This window comes from Hyperolius riggenbachi, chromosome 6, assembly GCF_040937935.1.
Source record: "Hyperolius riggenbachi isolate aHypRig1 chromosome 6, aHypRig1.pri, whole genome shotgun sequence".
Lineage (NCBI taxonomy): Eukaryota > Metazoa > Chordata > Amphibia > Anura > Hyperoliidae > Hyperolius > Hyperolius riggenbachi.
Window position 1 is genome coordinate 353,199,728 of NC_090651.1, and position 18,941 is coordinate 353,218,668.

At 46.4% G+C, this 18,941-nt stretch overlaps 2 protein-coding genes across 2 annotated transcripts in view; one reads left to right on the forward strand and one right to left on the reverse strand.

Moving 5' to 3' along the window:
* The window catches only part of RCC2 (regulator of chromosome condensation 2), a 35,945-nt gene extending 32,273 nt beyond the window's left edge, over positions 1–3,672 (reverse strand). Inside the window, exon 1 of the mRNA XM_068241692.1 lies at positions 3,511–3,672. The gene's annotated coding sequence lies outside the window, so the exon portion shown is untranslated. The remainder of the gene's footprint in view (positions 1–3,510) is intronic.
* A 5,043-nt stretch (positions 3,673–8,715) lies between these two features.
* Positions 8,716–18,941, forward strand: part of ARHGEF10L (Rho guanine nucleotide exchange factor 10 like) — a 176,564-nt gene continuing 166,338 nt past the window's right edge. Inside the window, exons 1-2 of the mRNA XM_068241707.1 lie at positions 8,716–8,792; positions 16,408–16,515. Of these exons, the coding sequence (XP_068097808.1) occupies positions 16,476–16,515 (40 nt within the window). The 5' untranslated portion in view covers positions 8,716–8,792; positions 16,408–16,475. The remainder of the gene's footprint in view (positions 8,793–16,407; positions 16,516–18,941) is intronic.

The following is an 18,941-nucleotide window of genomic DNA, read 5'->3' on the forward strand; positions in this document are numbered from 1 at the left end:
TTCCATGTAGTATGAGAGCCCTACCTACACAGTCTATTCTATGGAGCTGAACTCCCCATCAGACAGAAATCTTTGCAAGATGCTGCACACACAGATGTTGTACAGACACAAAAGACCATTATCTGCAAAAGATCTGTTCCTGCCAGAAATCCATTCCTGCAAACCGCATTCATAGTCTATGAGATCTGCAGATCCTCATACACACCTGGTTTAACAGGCAATCATCTGCAGATCAGATCCACCAGGATGGATTTTCAGATCTGCAGATTGCCAGATATGCAGATGAAGTCTGTTAAACAAGGTGTGTATGATGATCTGCAGATCTCATAGACTATGAATGCATTTTGCAGGAATGGATTTTTTGCAGGAACAGATCTTTTGCAGATAATGATCTTTTGAATGTGTATGGGCATCTTTGTGTGCAGCATCTTGCAAAGATTTTATCTGATGGGGAGTTCAGCTCCATAGAATAGACTGTGTAGAGTAGGGCTCTCATACTACATGGAAGGGGGTAAGATTGGTCTGTGATCTTGCATTTTCCAAAGACTTATCTCAAGTGTGTATGTAGCCTTAGTGTGAGTGAGTGGCGGATATGTTGAGGGAGTGTTTGACCTGACAGGAATCTGATGGTCGAATCTGCTGCAAATCTAAGTGTATGGGTACCATTAGTAGAGCAGAAATTGCATGTAGGATGGAATCTGGAAATAAGTTTATTTAGATAAGAAGGAGCGAAGTTGTGGAGAGCTTTGTATATAATGATATGGCAAATACCATATAATTGCACACAAACCTCAATTTACAGAAGTCCAGCCACCCTGAAATGAGTACATTTGAAATCGGCGCCGGTAGACTTGGGCGCAGGATACAGCCGGTATATGGCTGATCCTGCTGCTGCACAAGTCCCAGCCGTGTTATATACTATTCCCCCTCCAGGCCGGCATGGATAGTGGGGAATGAAATAATTCGGCTTCCAGCGATTGCTGGAGGCCGAATTATTATGTTTTTAAGCAACCTCGGCTCCGTCTGCTGACGGCTCCGACGTTACTCACTGAGCGCTGCAATAGGAATGATTCCTATTGTAGTCTATGGAGGCGCCGGTTGCGTCCAAATCTAGCAGCGCTGAAAAGCACTGCTTCGCCCTGAACTACCCAGGAGGAGGCAAGGAGTACTGGTGAATAGAGTTCTTCAATGAGATGCTAATTTATCTATTTTAAAATTGTAAATAGATGTATTAGAAATGTATGCAGCTTTTAATTAGGCTAATCAAAATGAACAGGAAGTGCTTCTGATTGGCTACAAGCCAGAATATTTTAGAATCTCATTGACCATTTCTACTAGAGACCCTTAACTCAGTCTGCCATCATGAACCCCACAAACTTTCTTAAAAAAACATCGATGAGTGGCTGTGCGGGCACAGGATGTCTGCACGGGACTATTAGAAGCCCCAGGTAAGTTCAACTCTTTTTTCCCCCCTACAGTACTCCTTTAACAACTGTTTGTATTATTAAATGACTTATTGCAAGTGTGTACAGGCCTTAATGCTGGATATAAACAATGCAGTTTTCCCATCAGATAAAGTGATCCAGCGATAATGTCTAGCATGTACAATCTGCTTACAATCGATTTAGAGATCAGAAATGCGCAAAAACAATCTCTCTCAATAAGACATGCTTTAGTTAGTTAAGTTTAACTGACAATTGAAATTGCATAGTGTGTATCCAGCTCAAGAGGTCCTGTGACGCTGTAATCACTAAATCCAGGGTCTAAGCAACCCACTACCTCCATGCGAAACTAAGATATCATCAGACATACATATCTAAACATCTTCCAAAGCAAAAATAAACCCTCAAAATCCCTACAAACCTGCCCCCCTTCCCCAGCAAAGGGAGCCATCAGAACTCAAACCGGACAACCCACCAGCCGGGCCCACACCACATATCTGTATTCCCAAACCAGAAGGACTTCAGGCCTACAAACCAAAACAAAGACATCAAAGCACTGTGTCCCTAAAGCCACCAAACAGCAGAAAGCCTCATCCTCTGTCCTGTACTCTCCCGATCTACAAGTGCAACTCTCCTCTGTGCTGTCCTTTACTCCCCAGTTCCGACCCCATAGCCTTTACCTACACTCTCCAGGGCTGACTCTTAATTCTGATCTTCCATGCAGCTATGGTGTACTTTAAACTGGCCATACACTATAAACAGCACCACCAATCGCTCGCAATAGACATGCCATTAGAGAGCGCTCTGAAACAAACACACCATTCATAATCATGGTATACCATTTGCAGGTCGATCGTGCTGCGGTGAGGAATCAACATTTTAGCCCAATTAGAAATGTTTATTGTATCAAATGTATGAATGGGCGAAGATGTTGTATAATGTATGGTCACCTGTAGCTCGATCATGCTATCCAAACACTTACACTAGACCCCCATCCCCAGAACAGGTCTCTTTTGGATGCACCCCTGCCTGCAGGGCAGCATCCTAATTACCACTGCTGCCTCAAGCACCCCCTTTCCTGAGCTGTAACCCTAATGACCCCCATCCCTAAGTTTTTTTTTTTTACCCCACAGAGATTAAGTCTTCACTAATGATCCACATACACCCAGGCTGCCCCCTCAGCCCACCCCTAATCCCCCAGTGCTGTTACCCCACAGAGCTAAAGCACTCAAAAATGCCGCAGATACCTTTAGCTGCCCCCAAGTCCGGATTTACCCCCACAGAGCGGAATCCCTAACTAATGCCCAAGCTGCACCCTCAGTCCTCCTTTATTGCCACTCAATGTCTAGATGTCTGGATTTACCCCCAGAGACCTGAAGCCCCCTCTAATGTCCCAAGCTGCCCCCTAAGTCCTTTATTGCCTCACTAATACCCTCAGTTGCCCCAAGTCCAGATTTGCCCCCTCAGCCCTCCTTTATTGCCTCACTAATGCCTCCAGCTGCCACCCCATCCAGATTTAACCCCACAGAGTGATATCACCCACTAATGCCCCAAGTTGCCCCCTCAGTCCTCCCTTATTGCTACTCAATGTCTGGATTTACCCCCAGAGAGCTGAAGCCCCCTCTAATGTCCCAAGCTGCCTCTAATATTTTATTGCCTCACTAATGCCCCTTAAATACCCCCAGCTGCGCCCAAATACAGATTTACACCCAGTATTGCCCTCTCAGCCCTCTTTATTCCCTCACTGATGCCTCCAGCCGCTGCCCCCCCCCCCCCCAGATTTAACCCCACAGCGCTGAAAACCCCGATAATTTCCCCAGCCCCCACAATATCCCCCTCACTAATACCCCCAGTACGGATTTTTCCCCACAGAAAAATGAGTCCCCCAGTAATGCCCCCTCAGCTCTTCCTTATCACTACTGTCCCCTCGATCTCAGTGTCCCCCTCCTGTTACCCCAGGGCCGCCCCTCCCCCGCACAGTGTGGCGCTCTTTGTCAGGAACAATGGCCGGGCTGTGAGGTGCCCCGGCGGTAGCACGTGTCCCTCCCCTTCCCCCCAGCTCAGTCACCTCTGCGTCCCTCCGGAGCTCCGTCCTCCCGTACAGTCCGTCTCACTGAAAACAAAGCCGGCTCTGAGATAACACCCGGCACCGACAACAGCCCGAGCACATGGAGGCCGCAGCACCGCCCGCTACAGCGACACCCAGAGGAGGGAGGAGCGCAGCGCAGCCACTGGCCGGACACAGCCTGGGACAACCCCGCCCACAGCGTCATGTGGGCCTGAAACAACCACGCCTTCCCAGCGCTGAGTGGGAACAGCCCGGGAAACGGCCCGCCCACTCAGAGGCTACAACACCGCCCACAGCTTCATGCAGTCCTGAAACAACCACGCCTATCCAGCCGCTGAAGGACTACAGCCCGGGAAACGGCCCGCCCACTCAGAGGCTACAACCCCGCCCACAGCTTCATGCTGGCCTGAAACAACCACGCCTACCCAGCGCTGAGTGGCTACAGCCAGTGAAACTGCCCACCCACTCAGAGGCTACAACCCCGCCCACAGCTTCATGCGGGCCTAAAACAACCACGCCTACCCAGCTGCTGAGTGACTACATCCCGGGAAACTCAGAGGCTAAAACCCCGCCCACAGCTTCAAGTTGGCCTGAAATAACCACGCCTACCCAGCGCTGATGGCTACAGCTCGTGAAACTGCCCGCCTACTCAGAGGCTACAACCCCGCCCACAGCTTCATGCGGGCCTGAAACAACCACGCCTACCCAGCGCTGAGTGGCTACAGCCCGGTAAACGACCCGCCCGCTCAGAGGCTGTAACACCGCAGCTACAACCCCGCCCGCAACTAGGGGAGCACATTGGAAAACACGCCCTACAAGCGCTAACTGACAAAGAACTCACCCAACTACCGTGAAGTACGACGCGAGACCACGCCCCTTACCCTCATAACAAGAAATCCCGCCCAGGCATATGCTATAATTCAATCAACCCCGCCCACATTACGGTCTGAAAGTCTGAGCAGCCAGCCCATCACAGTACAAACACAATACCCCGCCCAGATTTCTGATTGACAAGAATGTCCCACCCCCATAATCCGCCTACTTCACTTATAAACCGTCCTAGAAGAATTCTGATAACCCCGCCTACAAGTCAAACCCCGCCCGTTGCTCGCACTATTATACAAAATCCGCACCCATATTGATGGTAACCAGTCCTAATCCCACTGCCCCGCCCACATTTTACACCACCAAAGAAACCCCGCCCACGCACGCCTACAAATCTCTCACTCTCGACCGAGCACATCAAAAAACGCCACGCCCCAGCCAGCTGTATTCAAGCGGGAACCCCGCCCCCATGTGTGTGGAACTGAGGGAATACCTCTACGCTCCGCCTCTAACCCCGCCCTCCTGCTGCGTGTAGCTATTATTATCCATCCTTCTCCATGTTGTTATGTAGCCTGTCCCGCCCCCTCACATAGCTCCTCCCACCTCCCAGTCTCAGACAGTGTGGCTGTATTATGTGCTCCCTGCAGATGCCAGTGAATGAGTGGATGGAAGGCTCGGCAAGATCCTGAAGTGGCCTTATATATACTGATTATGGCCTCTCTGTGGCCGCTGTGTGTCCTGGCAGTTGTCATGTCGCTCTCTGGTATCCGTTCTGCACTGCTGGTGATGTGTGTATATAGCAGGGATGGATTAAGATGTAATGGGGGTGGGGCCCTTGGCAAGGTAGTAGATTTGTGAGCTTTGTGGTCCTTTTGGTAAGCTGAAGTGGAGAGAGGTTAGAGAAGGTGGCAGATGGGCCCCTTGCCCCCCACTAGGCCCGAGCACCTGCCTAGGTCGCCTGGTGGCTAATCCTGCTCTAAAAATCGCTAAGTGTAATTGCAAACGCTGAGGGCTCGTTCACACTAAGGGCGTTATTGCCCTTTTTTTCAAGCGCTGGCGATTTTTGCCCTAAAAGCGCTTGTGCAATGATTCTCTATGTGAGAGTTCACAACGTGGTTCGTTTCCGATCCGCTCAGGAAAGCGCTGCCTGTACCATTTTTGAGGCGATTTTGCCTCAATGGAAGGTATAGGAAAAAATGCAAAAACCCTCACAAAATCGCTTTGTGCAGCGATTGCATGAGCTTTTGTAAGAATAAATACATCGTATTTATTCTTTTCCGAGTCAAAGAGTTCACTTCCTGACGTCTGCAAAAGCGCTTTACATAAAATAGTGGAGCACTAGGAGGGGGGAAAACAAAAACGCGCAAAAAAATCGAAAATGGCCATCAGTGATTTTGATTTTAGATGTGAACAGAGCCTGAGTGCTTTTTGTAGCAATTTGCAGTAGCAATTCCAGGTGCAGTGAAATATTTTGCATCCTCCTATTTGTTGCATACATACTGAGCATGCATAGCTGCTTTTCATAATCCCAGCTGTAATCCTGCAAAAGGGTGTCCAACCTATAGTTTTTGTTTTTTGGCGGGGGGTGTTAATGTCAGGTGGTGGTGGGTGTTTAAAGGTTGGGCATCGGCAGGGAGCGCTATATACATAGGCCGTAATAGGAATTACAGCTCTGGCGATGCTCAGTGAGTAATATGGGCAATGTCAGAAGACGAAGCACAAATTACTACAAAAACCACTAATTCAGCCGCCAGCAATAGCTGGAAGTCTAATTACATCATTCCCCACTATCCATGGCAGCCTGGAGGGGGAATAGTATTCAATGCTGCCGGGACTTGTGCAGCAGCAGGGGGAGCTGTTTATCAGCTTTATCCTGTGCCCAAATCTCCCGGCTGCTGATTAATAGGTACGCATCAGCAGGGGGGTGGATAGCGTTAGGCATCGGGGGGAGTGGTTAGGGTTAGGCATCGGGGGGTGATTAGGTTATCCAGAAGTGGTGGTTAGGGTTAGACATTGGCGAGGGTGGTTAGGGTTCGGCATCAGAGGGGAGTGGTCAGGGTTAGGCGTTGGGGGGCTGAGACATTGGCAGGTGGAGAGGTAATGGTTTGTCATTAGTAGAGTGAGGGTTCTGTTTGAAAATAGGTTGGGTTGCATTTTATGATAGAACCAGCTATAAATAATTGCAGCTGGCTTCAAAATATGATGAAGTTGCAAAAAATGTTCACTACGCCAGAATGTGCCTAGTGATTTTGGAGCATTTGCGCTTAGGGATCTTGTAGTTCTTGTGTCAAAACAGGAAGCACACTTTGACCTGGAAGTGAACAGCTTTTGGCTTTGAAAATCACTCTGTTAAGCAATTTTACAGTTTTCCTATACTTTACATTGAGGCGTAAATGCTTCCAAAATCCTACAGGACCTGCATTTCAATTTGGGGAAACCAAATCACATCGGTAAAGATCCGTTATGGGGGTAATGCACCTTCCCCAGGCTACAGCCGGATCATTAGAGTGGACGCTACACTGTCTGCTCCCACTGGCCGCACGTGGTCTGGCACAAATAGGAACAAAGCCTCTGTCCCTCCCACAGCAAACATTGCCAAGACAACAGGCCTACATCACTGTGTAAACTCTTCAAAAAGGGGGGATTCATGGTGTCCTTATCCGAAATGGGAAGCTTTCTGCTATTTGCATGCTGAGGTACCGAGCATATCAAAAGAGCCACGCCCCAATCAGCTGTATTCAAGCAGGAAACATCCCCAGTGTGATACTGATGGAATACCTCTACATTCTGCCCCTAACACCGCCCTCCTGCTGCGTGTAGATATTATTATCCAGCCTTCTTCATGTTATGTCTCCTGTCCCACCCTCTCAGACAGCTCCTCCCACCACTCACCCCTAACTGTGTATATGTAAATGTCATCTGTGCAGATGCATGTGAAAGGAGGACCCGGCTACATCCTGAATATACGGATTATGTCTTCTGTGTTGCTGCTGTGTGTCCTGGCTATTTCCATTTGGCTCTGGTATTAGTTCTGTTTGTGTTGGGTGGTGGTAATGTGTGTAAAGGCAGCCCAAATGTTACCACAGACTTAGGGGCTTGTTAACACCAAAAATCACTAAGCTTAATTTTGGCGGTGAATCGGATACATCTGGCAGGACGCAGAAAGTATACTGGGCCCCATGTGGCTTGATTGTGTACTGTTACTGGTTAAGGGCTCTGCCTCTGACTCAGGAGACCTGGGTTCAAATCTTGGCTCTTCCGGTTCAGTAAGCTTGCACCTATTTAGTTGGAGACCTTGGGCAAGACTCCCTAACACTGCTACTGCCTACTGAGCATGCCCTAGTGGCCAACAGGAGAAAAGCGTGATATAAATGTTCTGTGTCTTGTCTATGCACTTTCTTTGCTGTTGCGCTACTCTGCATGCAGAAAGGTTAGCGCAGTGCAAAAAAAGAGGCCCTGTTTAAAAGGGGCCTAAAGGGTGTAAGCGCATGGCTTGTGTACTTGTCATTAATGTTGTTCAAAGGGCTGCTACAAGTTCATAACTCTCATTCCATAGAGCAGTTGTTACAGCAGCTGTAACTGTAATCCTACTGGACCAGACAATCAGAAACTTAAAGTGACTGCAGTCACAGATATATTTTTTTCTTTGTTGCCAAGTAGAAATCCAATAGCCTAATATTAGACATTTCAGAAATGTTCCCAAAATTAATGTATGGGTGGCCCCTGTCCTTGACACTGACTCAACGTTCTGCCTTTGCTCCTTTCGAAAAAGTCAGGTCAGAGGGAGGCACCGCTGATTTCACCTCTGAGGGTAAGAACACACTAGGCAGAATCGCATATTAATTTTTCACTATGTGCTATGGAAAACGCATATGCGATTCTGCCTAGTGTGTTCCTACCCTGTTTCTCTCTGGTTTAAAACCTTTCTCTGCCTGTTACCTGCAGTGCCTGAGATAAGTCCTTTAAACTTACAGAGAACAAAATAAAATTGGCAGCCAACACACTGAAAATTCCCTTCTCTGTTTACCTGTATGTCTTCTTCTGTATGCCTGCTGTATGTCTTATGCGGTGTGTACCACAAATAATTCTGGGTGCAATCCTGGTCTTACTTGGAGAATAGAGTCGATTCTGATTGGAGTGGGGGAGAAAAGGAAGTGTAGAAAGTGTACGCTCTGTTAATATCGTGCCATAGTGATTTGGGGGCAACAAAATACAAATGCGGTGTGTTTTTGTTTTCTTTTTAATTTAAATATATTTTGGGTTAGAGGACAAACAGGCATTGAGAGAGAGACATTCTTCTCCAGGCCTTCATAATATATCATAATGATCTTACCAAACGTTATTCCAAGTGCTTACCTTATTTCTCTGTTTATCTACTAGCTGAAACTGCCGCAGTGGCTTGATACAGTACGCTACATGGGAGTGTCAGCCGGCTACAATGACTTCAGCAGCTCAAGGTAAGCCAGTTCACACTATCTCTATCTCCATTTGTTGTGTCAGTTCTCAAAAAGCGTCTCAGTGAATCCAAAGGTGCCCATTAACAATCCAATTTCTCAAACGATTGACTGTCCGATCTGATTGTTGTGACCGATCGTAAACAATCGTTCAGGCCCACCAACGGGGAGGGGAATAGGATAAGCAATCCGACTAGACTAACAGAATCCATCCAAAATATTTAGATGGACAGAACGATCAATAGAATGATTGTTCGTTGTCAATTGGCACCAATAACCAAGTGATTGTACGGTCAGTCGTTCATGAAATTGTATAGTTAATGTGCATCTAAAAGGTGGCCACCTACCATACAATTTTTTTTATATTTATTTTCAATTTGAGAATTACATTAGAAAAAATCTGACCACCATACATCACAGGTATTTTACATTTTTCCCCGATTATAAAAACGAAAAAAAAAAGATTGACAACAATTGCTTGGGTCTATAAATTAAGAAAAACAAAAATTTGCTTTCCTAAAACAGAAAGAATTTGCGATAATTCAGGTTGGAGTGAGCTCGAGATGTCTCCCAGAGCACCACTGCTGAATATATGCAAATTAACCATTGTACCCTTAGAAGCCAAACACACCTCCAGAACCGCTGGATTGCAATGATGTGTCAGCTTGTTAAATTGTACAGAGCCATAATAATCCAACATGCATACAGACTGTTTCGGATTGTTTGATCCTCATCAGTGCATGGCATGGATTAATTTGGCTCTATGGAGTAGGGCTTGTAAACCGAGAGGTACAGACTAACCAGCAAGCTCATGGTGACCCAGAACTCATTGGAGTGTGTAAGGGACTACAATGGTCCTAAAAGCCCCCTTACTAAGATGTTAAGAAAAACAAAAATTTGCTTTCCTAAAACAGAAAGAATTTGCGATAATTCAGGTTGGAGTGAGCTCGAGATGTCTCCCAGAGCACCACTGCTGAATATATGCAAATTAACCATTGTACCCTTAGAAGCTAAACACACCTCCAGAACCGCTGGATTGCAATGATGTGTCAGCTTGTTAAATTGTACAGAGCCATAATAATCCAACATGCATACAGACTGTTTCGGATTGTTTGATCCTCATCAGTGCATGGCATGGATTAATTTGGCTCTCTCGGTTTACAAGCCCTACTCCATAGAGCCAAATTAATCCATGCCATGCACTGATGAGGATCAAACAATCCGAAACAGTCTGTATGCATGTTGGATTATTATGGCTCTGTACAATTTAACAAGCTGACACATCATTGCAATCCAGCGGTTCTGGAGGTGTGTTTAGCTTCTAAGGGTACAATGGTTAATTTGCATATATTCAGCAGTGGTGCTCTGGAAGACATCTCGAGCTCACTCCAACCTGAATTATCGCAAATTCTTTCTGTTTTAGGAAAGCAAATTTTTGTTTTTCTTAACATCTTAGTAAGGGGGCTTTTAGGACCATTGTAGTCCCTTACACACTCCAATGAGTTCTGGGTCACCATGAGCTTGCTGGTTAGTCTATAAATTAAGAAATGTGCAATCTATCCTATACTATTCAATAAGTAGAAAAAACAATCAGAAAAGTCAGTCACTCCTGATGTAAAAACATTTGATTTTTCTGTACAACCAAACTTGTAAGAGGTTGCGACTGTACTGGGGCCCAACCACAGTATTAGCTTTTTATTGGTCCTGTGCTGGTTATAATCACTTCTATGGATGCTTTGAATATCAGTATTTTAATGCGAAAAAGTGTAAAATTTAAAATAAATGTATACAAATAAGAAGTACGTTTCTTCCAAAGTACAATGAGCCATACTTTACTTTTCCCCTATGCTGCTGTCACTTACAGTAGGTAGTAGAAATATGACAGAACCGACAGGTTTTGGGCCAGCTCATTTCCTCGTAGGGGATTCTCAGCATGGCCTCTATTTTTTTATAAAGACACTCCCTGAAAATCATTTATACAAATATGCTGTCCAGTCTCCCTGCAGTTGGATAGAGCAACTGCCATTTACTAAATGCTTTTGAAAATAGGGGGGGGGGGGGGGGGCGGCGGCGCGGGTGTTTGCGCGACCTAGTGGACAGTGCCGTGCTATGGGGGGGGGGGGGGTTGGGGGCGGCTGCATAGCTAGCATAGTTGCCCCAGTATAGGGAGTTTAGTTGCCCCAGTATGGTTAGTATAGTTACGCCGGTATAGTGCCCCAGTATAGCTAGTATAGTCCCAGTATGGATAGGTAGTGCCCCAGTATAGCCAGTAAAGTGCCCAGTATAGCTAGTATAGTACCCAGATAGCTAGTATAGTGCCCAGTATAGCTAGCATAGTGCCCAGTATAGCTAGCATAGTGCCCAGTATAGGTAGGTAGTGCCCCAGTATAGTGCCCAGTATAGCTAGTATAGTTGCCCCCAGTATAGCTAGTTTCGTTGCCCCCAGTGTAGCTAGTTTCGTTGCCCCCAGTATAGCTAGTTTCGTTGCCCCCAGTATAGCTAGTTTAGTTGCCCCCAGTATAGCTAGTACAGTTCCCCCCAGTATAGATGCCCAGGAGGGGGGAAAACAGCGCTAGAAGGAGGGGCAGTGGAGGCAGCGGTGGGGAGGGGGGAAATATCCCCCCCCCTCCCTCACCTGGGACCCCTCCTTCTGCCTCTCTCCCCCTCCGTTTAGCGGTGGCAAGTGCGGCTCGGCGGCTGGGAGGCATACGGAGAATTACTCACCACTTCCGCGTTCCAAGCGCCGGCAGCGTCATGTCGTCACACATCTCCGCCTTCAATGCCGCCCACTGTTCTTCCTGATTAGCGGAAGCACAGTGGGCGGTATTGAAGGCGGAGATGTGTGACGACATGACGTTGCCGGCGCTTGGAACGCAGAAGTGGTGAGTAATTCTCCGTATGCCTCCCCGCCGCCGAGCCGCACTTGCCACCGCTAAACGGAGGGGGAGAGAGGCAGAAGGAGGGGTCCCAGGTGAGGGAGGGGGGGGGGGGATATTTCCCCCCTCCCCACCGCTGCCTCCACTGCCCCTCCTTCTAGCGCTACTTCCCCCCTCCTGCACCCTAAAGTAGGTACAGGTCTGGCGAGAGGCCAGACCTGTACGGCACACCGGGCAACATGCCGCGGCACACTGGTTGGGAAACACTGCATTAGAATATGGGCTAGTCTAAAACCTGTCGGTTCTGTCAAATTTGTATTACCTGCTGCAAGTGACAGCAACATAGGAGAAAGGTAATTTATGTTTCATTTTACTCTGGGAAAAATGTACTTCTCATTGGTATATGTTTACAAGTACTTTATATTTTACATTTTTCACAATAGTGGTCCTTTAACAAACTGTTCATTATCCCCTTCTTGCACCTCTGACACTGTAGTTGCCATTGGAAGGTTTTGGTGGACCGTATCAATTGTTATATATAGAGTGCTTGGGGGGCCCATGTAAAACTTGAATAGTCCACCATAAGTACCAGTTTGGTGTTGTGGTCTGCAGCAATCTGCCAGTTTAGATAAAATAAATCCTCAGCCAGGTGCTATCATAGCGTTGACTGAACTTCCTAGTGAAACCCCCCTCCCCTCTCCTCTATACAGAGCTGGACAGTCTGCTGAGCAGGCAGGACGCCTTGTTGTGGTGAATAGAGAAAGTCAGAAATGCTGATTTCTTATTGCAAAGGAACTCCCACAATCCAATGTGTCTTTCTGATTCCACGTAATGATAATTTTTTTGTTTTGTCAATAAAGTAAAAAAATGGAATCCGCTATTTTTTGTGGATGTACACTACTATGCGGAAAACATCATTTCCGATTGGCAACCGCGGTAATCTTTTGAATTCTCTTATTGGCCTAATCGTTCCGAAGTCTCCTGATTGGGCTAAAATTACTGCGATAATCCAGTTTCCGAGGAAAAAAATCAGCATTCTCCGATTGGTCCAATGCTTCCGAGTCTGGTGATTGGGCTGAAATTTCCAAGTTACGTTAATGAGCATTTCCACGGATGTCCGATTTCAGCATACCAGTTTCCGCCGTGGTAACGCGATGTCCGATTTCAGCATACCAGTTTCAGCCGTGGTAACGCGATATCCGATTTCAGCATACCAGTTTCAGCCGTGGTAACGCGATGTCCGATTTCAGCATACCGGTTTCTGCCGTGGTAACGCGATGTCCGATTTCAGCATACCGGTTTCGGCCGTGGTAACGCAATGTCCGATTTCAGCATACCAGTTTCAGCCGTGGTAACGCGATGTCCGATTTCAGCATACCAGTTTCTGCCGTGGTAACGCAATGTCCGATTTCAGCATACCAGTTTCGGCCGTGGTAACGCAATGTCCGATTTCAGCATACCGGTTTCTGCCGTGGTAACGCAATGTCAGATCGGAAATTGGAATTTTGCAGAAATTTTCCGACCATCGCAACAGTGAACGGACTTGCGCAAACAGCAGCTGTGTTTGAAATATATACACAACAAAGGGGAGCTATGCTCATCCTGCTTAGGGACCAGGGATTTAACGTGGACCTGATCTTCCTCTCTGCTCTAAAAGATAAGCAACAGCATAATAACCTTAAAGCCTAATCTACGCGTAGCGATCCGGCGGCTCGATTAGCCGCCGGATCGCCTCTTCCGCGTCCCCACGCGCTCCCCGCCGCGTCCCCGCTCGTCTGCGCGTGCGTCGGATTCGATACCCACTCGTCACCACTATTCCGCTCGATTCCCCGCTATTGTCCGCTCGCGGGGGTCGAGCAGGGCATTGGCCGCGGGGAGATCGGACCTGTCGGATCTTATCAATCGAGCCGCATCATGATGCGGCTCGATTGATAAGCCAAATCGCAGCGTGTAGACCCAGCTTTAAAGAAAAACATTTCTTTGTTAAGGTGGGTACACACGTCAGATAAAAGTCTTTGGAAAATGAAAGATCACAGACCAATTTTACCCCCTTCCATGTAGTATGAGGGCCATACTCTACACAGTCTATTCTATGGAGCTGAACTCCCCATCAGATAAAAATCTTTGCAAGATGCTGCACACACAGATGCTGTACACATTCAACAGATTAGTATCTGCAAAAGATCCGTTCCTGCAAAATGCATTCATAGTCCATGATATCTGCAGATCCTCATACACACCTTGTTTAACGGACAATTATCTGCAGATCAGATCCACCAGGAAGGATCTTCAGATCGGCAGATAATTGTCTGATCTGCAGATGAATGTCCGTTAAACAAGGTGTGTATGAGGATCTGCAGATATCATAGACTATCAATGCATTTTGCAGGAACGGATCTTTTGCAGAAACTGATCTTTTGCAGATACTGATCTGTTGCATGTGTACAGCATCAGTGTGGGCAGCATCTTGCAAAGATTTCTATCTGATGGAGAGTTCAGCTCCATAGAATAGCCTGTGTAGAGGAGTATGGCTCTCATACTACATGGAAGGGGGTAAAATTGGTCTGTGAACTTTCATTTTCCAAAGACTTTTATCTGATGTGTGTACTCACCTTTACAGCTGATACAAATCCTGCAATAAATCTGCTGCGTGTCTACTTCCTGCTTTCATGGAAGCAGACATAGGGTTAACATATTGTGTTTACAAATGATCTGCTCTGCTGTGACTGCCAGCTAAGATCAAATTACAACTTGTAAAAAGTCACAGATGAGGGGGGAATTTGGTTAAACTTTTAAAATACATACAGGATGCATTTATCTATGTTTTCCTGTCCTGTGCAAGAGTTCAGGTCCACTTTAAGGAAAAGCAGGTGTTGAGGGGAGTGGTCAATTTACATACAAACAATCATTAACCCTCTGCTCTCAAAATACTCACAGCAAGCTGGAACAGTGATAAAAACAACTGGATTACAAATTGTATTCAGTTGCAGGCAAAGCTGTGGAGTCTGTACAAAAATCCTCCGACTCCTCAGTTTATGAAACCTCCGATTCCTGGTACTGAAAATTGTTGTGATTCAACAGCTCTGCAGAAAGAGGACATTCACCTCCAAAATGGAAAGCATTGTGTACTAGACCCTTTCACTAGCATTGAGGTTGCCTCTTGTAGAAAGGGTCCCCAGAAATCTTTGCTTGCTAGCTGACTGGTGTGGGTAGAGTGGGAACCCTTCACAAGAGGAAGCCTCAATGCTGGTAAAAAGGTCTAGCACAGAATTCTTTGCATGCAGTCCATTTTGAAAGAAAATGTCCTCTTTCTGCATCTGCAGCTGTTTCAGCTTGCTGTGAGTGTCTTGAGTGCAAAGAGTTATGAAGATTATTTATTTTTGTTAAATGACATTCTCTGTTGAAAAATATTTGTTCCTGAGGACTTTAGAGTGCAAAGAGTTCATACTGTAGGAGTACCGTATATTCTTGTCTATCCGTATAACCATAATACATGTACTCAAAGCAATCGCAAAAGATCCTTTCGCAGCAACAGGCTTCTTGTGTCCGTGTGCTGATAATGGCTAAAGCAGAGGGAACAATTGTTTGATTATCATGCAGCAAAATGCGCGCTGCCGCCCTGGTCATCAAAGTCAGTGTCCTGCTGGGGATTCGCAGGCTTTTCGGGTTCACTTGCATTCCATTCGCCATTTTTTTCCTGCGTCCATAAATCAAACATCTTTTTGCTTTATTCGCATATCGCGAGCGTTTCTAATTCCAATGTATTTTAATAAACGTTGATTATCTCAGTTACAGATGGAGGAAAGGGTGATATCGGTTTGTTTTCTGCTAAGTGCAGCGAATTACACATACAGAAAAAAACAAATGAGGATCTGGGGAAGTTCTGTACTCCAAATATAGCTCTGTTGCCATGGTAGCAGCAAAGTGAAATGAGGCAGTTTTTCAAAAAATGTAATTGGCTGTAAGACTCCTTTTCCATAAAAAAAGCGGCCGCATATGCAATCGAGATGCGTTTGCGTTTCCGTCCACTCCTGCTGTTATCCATCGGGTACGAGCGCAAACGCACGAAAATCGCTCAGGCCAGGAATTCAGAGAAAAACAAACGGCATTAGTGGAAAAGCAGCATGGCGACTTACATCGCAGTTAATCACAGTGCTGTTGGGATCAGCAAAACAGGCGCGTATCCGATTTCAGTCTCGGATCGCACCCAGTGGAAAAAAAAAGCCCTAAGTGGAATTGGAAAGGAATTTTTTTTCAAAACCAGCGATGAGCAAAAATGCAGATATTCTTTTTGCATCAATTTTCGCGAAAATAACGTTTCGTGAATTTTCACGCTAAAAATAATAAATTCCGTGCATTTTTTGTGAATTTCGTGGTAAAATGTTTTTTTTGTGTTTTCTGAAAATGTTCACCAATGATGATGACCGTTTTGTGAAAATACTGTACAGTGTGTTTTTTGCAAATATTTTCTAGAAATCGAAAATAGCATTTTCAATGCAAAAATGACTTGGGAAAATTCGCAAGCATCAATGTTCAAAACCTAAAAATGACAGAGTTATTGTTTTTGATGAGGTTGGAGTGTCCCTTTAGGTGTTTAGTGAATCCCTGGATGACGGCATCAGGTAGGTGGGCGGGGCCTGTGGCCGCTCGCAGCGTAGATAAGGTGTGTACACACTGTGGAATCTGACATTACTGCACTGTAGGCGATAGTTAAGCTTCAGTCCTGCCTGCTCTTGTCCCAGGCGCTGTGTACCGAGAGGAGCAGGTCGTGGATGGTGATCAGGTCAGGTGATCTCTGGGATTGTCAACGATGAACATGGAGTCCTCCTCACAGCAACAAGCTGACACGCGTGAGTACGGTGTGTTTGTGTGTGCGCGTGTGGTGTACAGTATGTGTGTGTGTGTCTGTCTGTCTGTGTGTGCGCGTGTGTCTGTGTGTGTGCGCTGGGGTCTGCACTGACAGTTGTGTGTCGGTGGTGGTCAGAGGAACTGGAAGCAGGGGGTGAGATTCCCTTCGCCCCGGTGTCACAGTTGGTGACTACACAGAGGGGGCATTATACTCTGTGACACAGCACGCCCTTTACATCTGCGCACCCATGTGACTGGACGGCAGCGTGGACAGACTGGGCGCATTGTTGTGTGCGATGGAATAACTCCTCTCTGGCATTTCACTGGCTCCAATTAAAGAAACAGCAGACCAAAAATCTGGAGCACTTTGCTGGTCGTATCGGATTCCGTGACTGTAGGGAATACTATGGCGCTTTTTATGGAGATCGATCACACTTATCCCTGACTTCAGAGGAGCTGACACTCTAATGTATACCCCATCATCATTCACATTCAGACAGATAGCCGTGTGTGTACATTTGGTTTCAGGCAACATTTGTTTAGATTTTTGCAGCATGTGTGTATACTGTATGTAACTTATCTTGAGGTTCTGATGTTTAAAGGAAGCATCAAGCAAATGTTGCTGCCCCATGATATACCCGGGGCTTCCTCCAGCCCCTTGAAGCCGACACGTCCCGCGCAGCATCACCGCTCGCAGCCGCCAGCCCAGGGTCCCCGCTGGTACAGAGACCGACCTTAAGGTCCTCCTTACTGCGCCTGCATGAAGCGCCACTGTCAATCAAGTCTGCGTTGTCCGCAGCGTACTGCGCAGATGCAGAACTACTGCGCCTGCAGGGAGGTGCATCCTTACAAGTTTGCCCCAGACAGGAAAAAAGTCTAGAACAGACCCTGGTCACGTGTAATTCTAAGTATTTGCTCTTATTCTGTATGTATGGAGGCTGCACAGTATGACTTCTCTTATCCTGTATGCTGGGTGTAAATCTCAGTATCTGCTCTTATTCTGTATGTATGGAGGCTGCACAGTATGACTTCTCTTGCACTGTATGCCAGGTGTAATTCTCAGTATCTGCTCTTATTCTGTATGTATGGAGGCTGCACAGTATGGCTTCTCTTGTCCTGTATGCTGCGTGTAATTCTCAGTATCTGCTCTTATTCTGTATTTATGGAGGCTGCACAGTATCACTTCTCTTGTCCTGTATGGTGGGTGTAATTCTCGGTATCTGTTCTTATTCTGTATGTATGGAGGCTGCACAGTACCACTTCTCTTGTCCTGTATGCCGGGTGTAATTCTCAGTATCTGCTCTTATTCTGTATGTATGGAGGCTGCACAATATGACTTATCTTGTCCTGTATGCTGGGTGTAATTCTCAGTATCTGCTCTTGTTCTGTATGTATGGAGGCTGCACAGTATGACTTCTCTTGCACTGTATGCCAGGTGTAATTCTCAGTATCTGCTCTTGTTCTGTATGTATGGGGGCTGCACAGTATGGCTTCTCTTGTCCTGTATGCCGGGTGTAAATCTCAGTATCTGCTCTTGTTCTGTATGTATGGAGGCTGCACAGTATGACTTCTCTTGCACTGTATGCCAGGTGTAATTCTCAGTATCTGCTCTTGTTCTGTATGTATGGGGGCTGCACAGTATGGCTTCTCTTGTCCTGTATGCCGGGTGTAATTCTCAGTATCTGCTCTTATTCTGTATGTATGGAGGCTGCACAGTATGACTTCTCTTGTCCTGTATGCCGGGTGTAATTCTCAGTATCTGCTCTTATTCTGTATGTATGGAGGCTGCACAGTATGACTTCTCCTGTCCTGTATGCTGGATGTAATTCTCAGTATCTGCTCTTATTCTGTATGTATGGAGGCTGCACAGTATGACTTATCTTGTCCTGTATGCCGGGTGTAATTCTCAGTATCTGCTCTTATTCTGTATGTATGGAGGCTGCACAGTATGACTTATCTTGTCCTGTATGCCGGGTGTAATTCCCAGTATCTGCTCTTATTCTGTATGTATGGAGGCTGCACAGTATGGCTTCTCTAGTCCTGTATGCTGGGTGTAATTCTCAGTATCTGCTCTTATTCTGGATGTGTGGAGGCTGCACAGTATGGCTTCTCTAGTCCTGTATGCCGGGTGTAATTCTCAGTATCTGCTCTTATTCTGTATGTATGGAGGCTGCACAGTATGGCTTCTCTTGTCCTGTATGCCGGGTGTAATTCTCAGTATCTGCTCTTATTCTGTATGTGTGGAGGCTGCACAGTATGGCTTCTCTAGTCCTGTATGCCGGTTGTAATTCTCAGTATCTGCTCTTATTCCTTATTTAAGATGTCCCTAGTAACCAGTCAGAATTCTTGTTGAATTTCACTGTAGAAAAAAGGATGAAACCTGATTGGTTGCCTACATGCTAATATAGTGCTGAGCTGGTTTAGCACA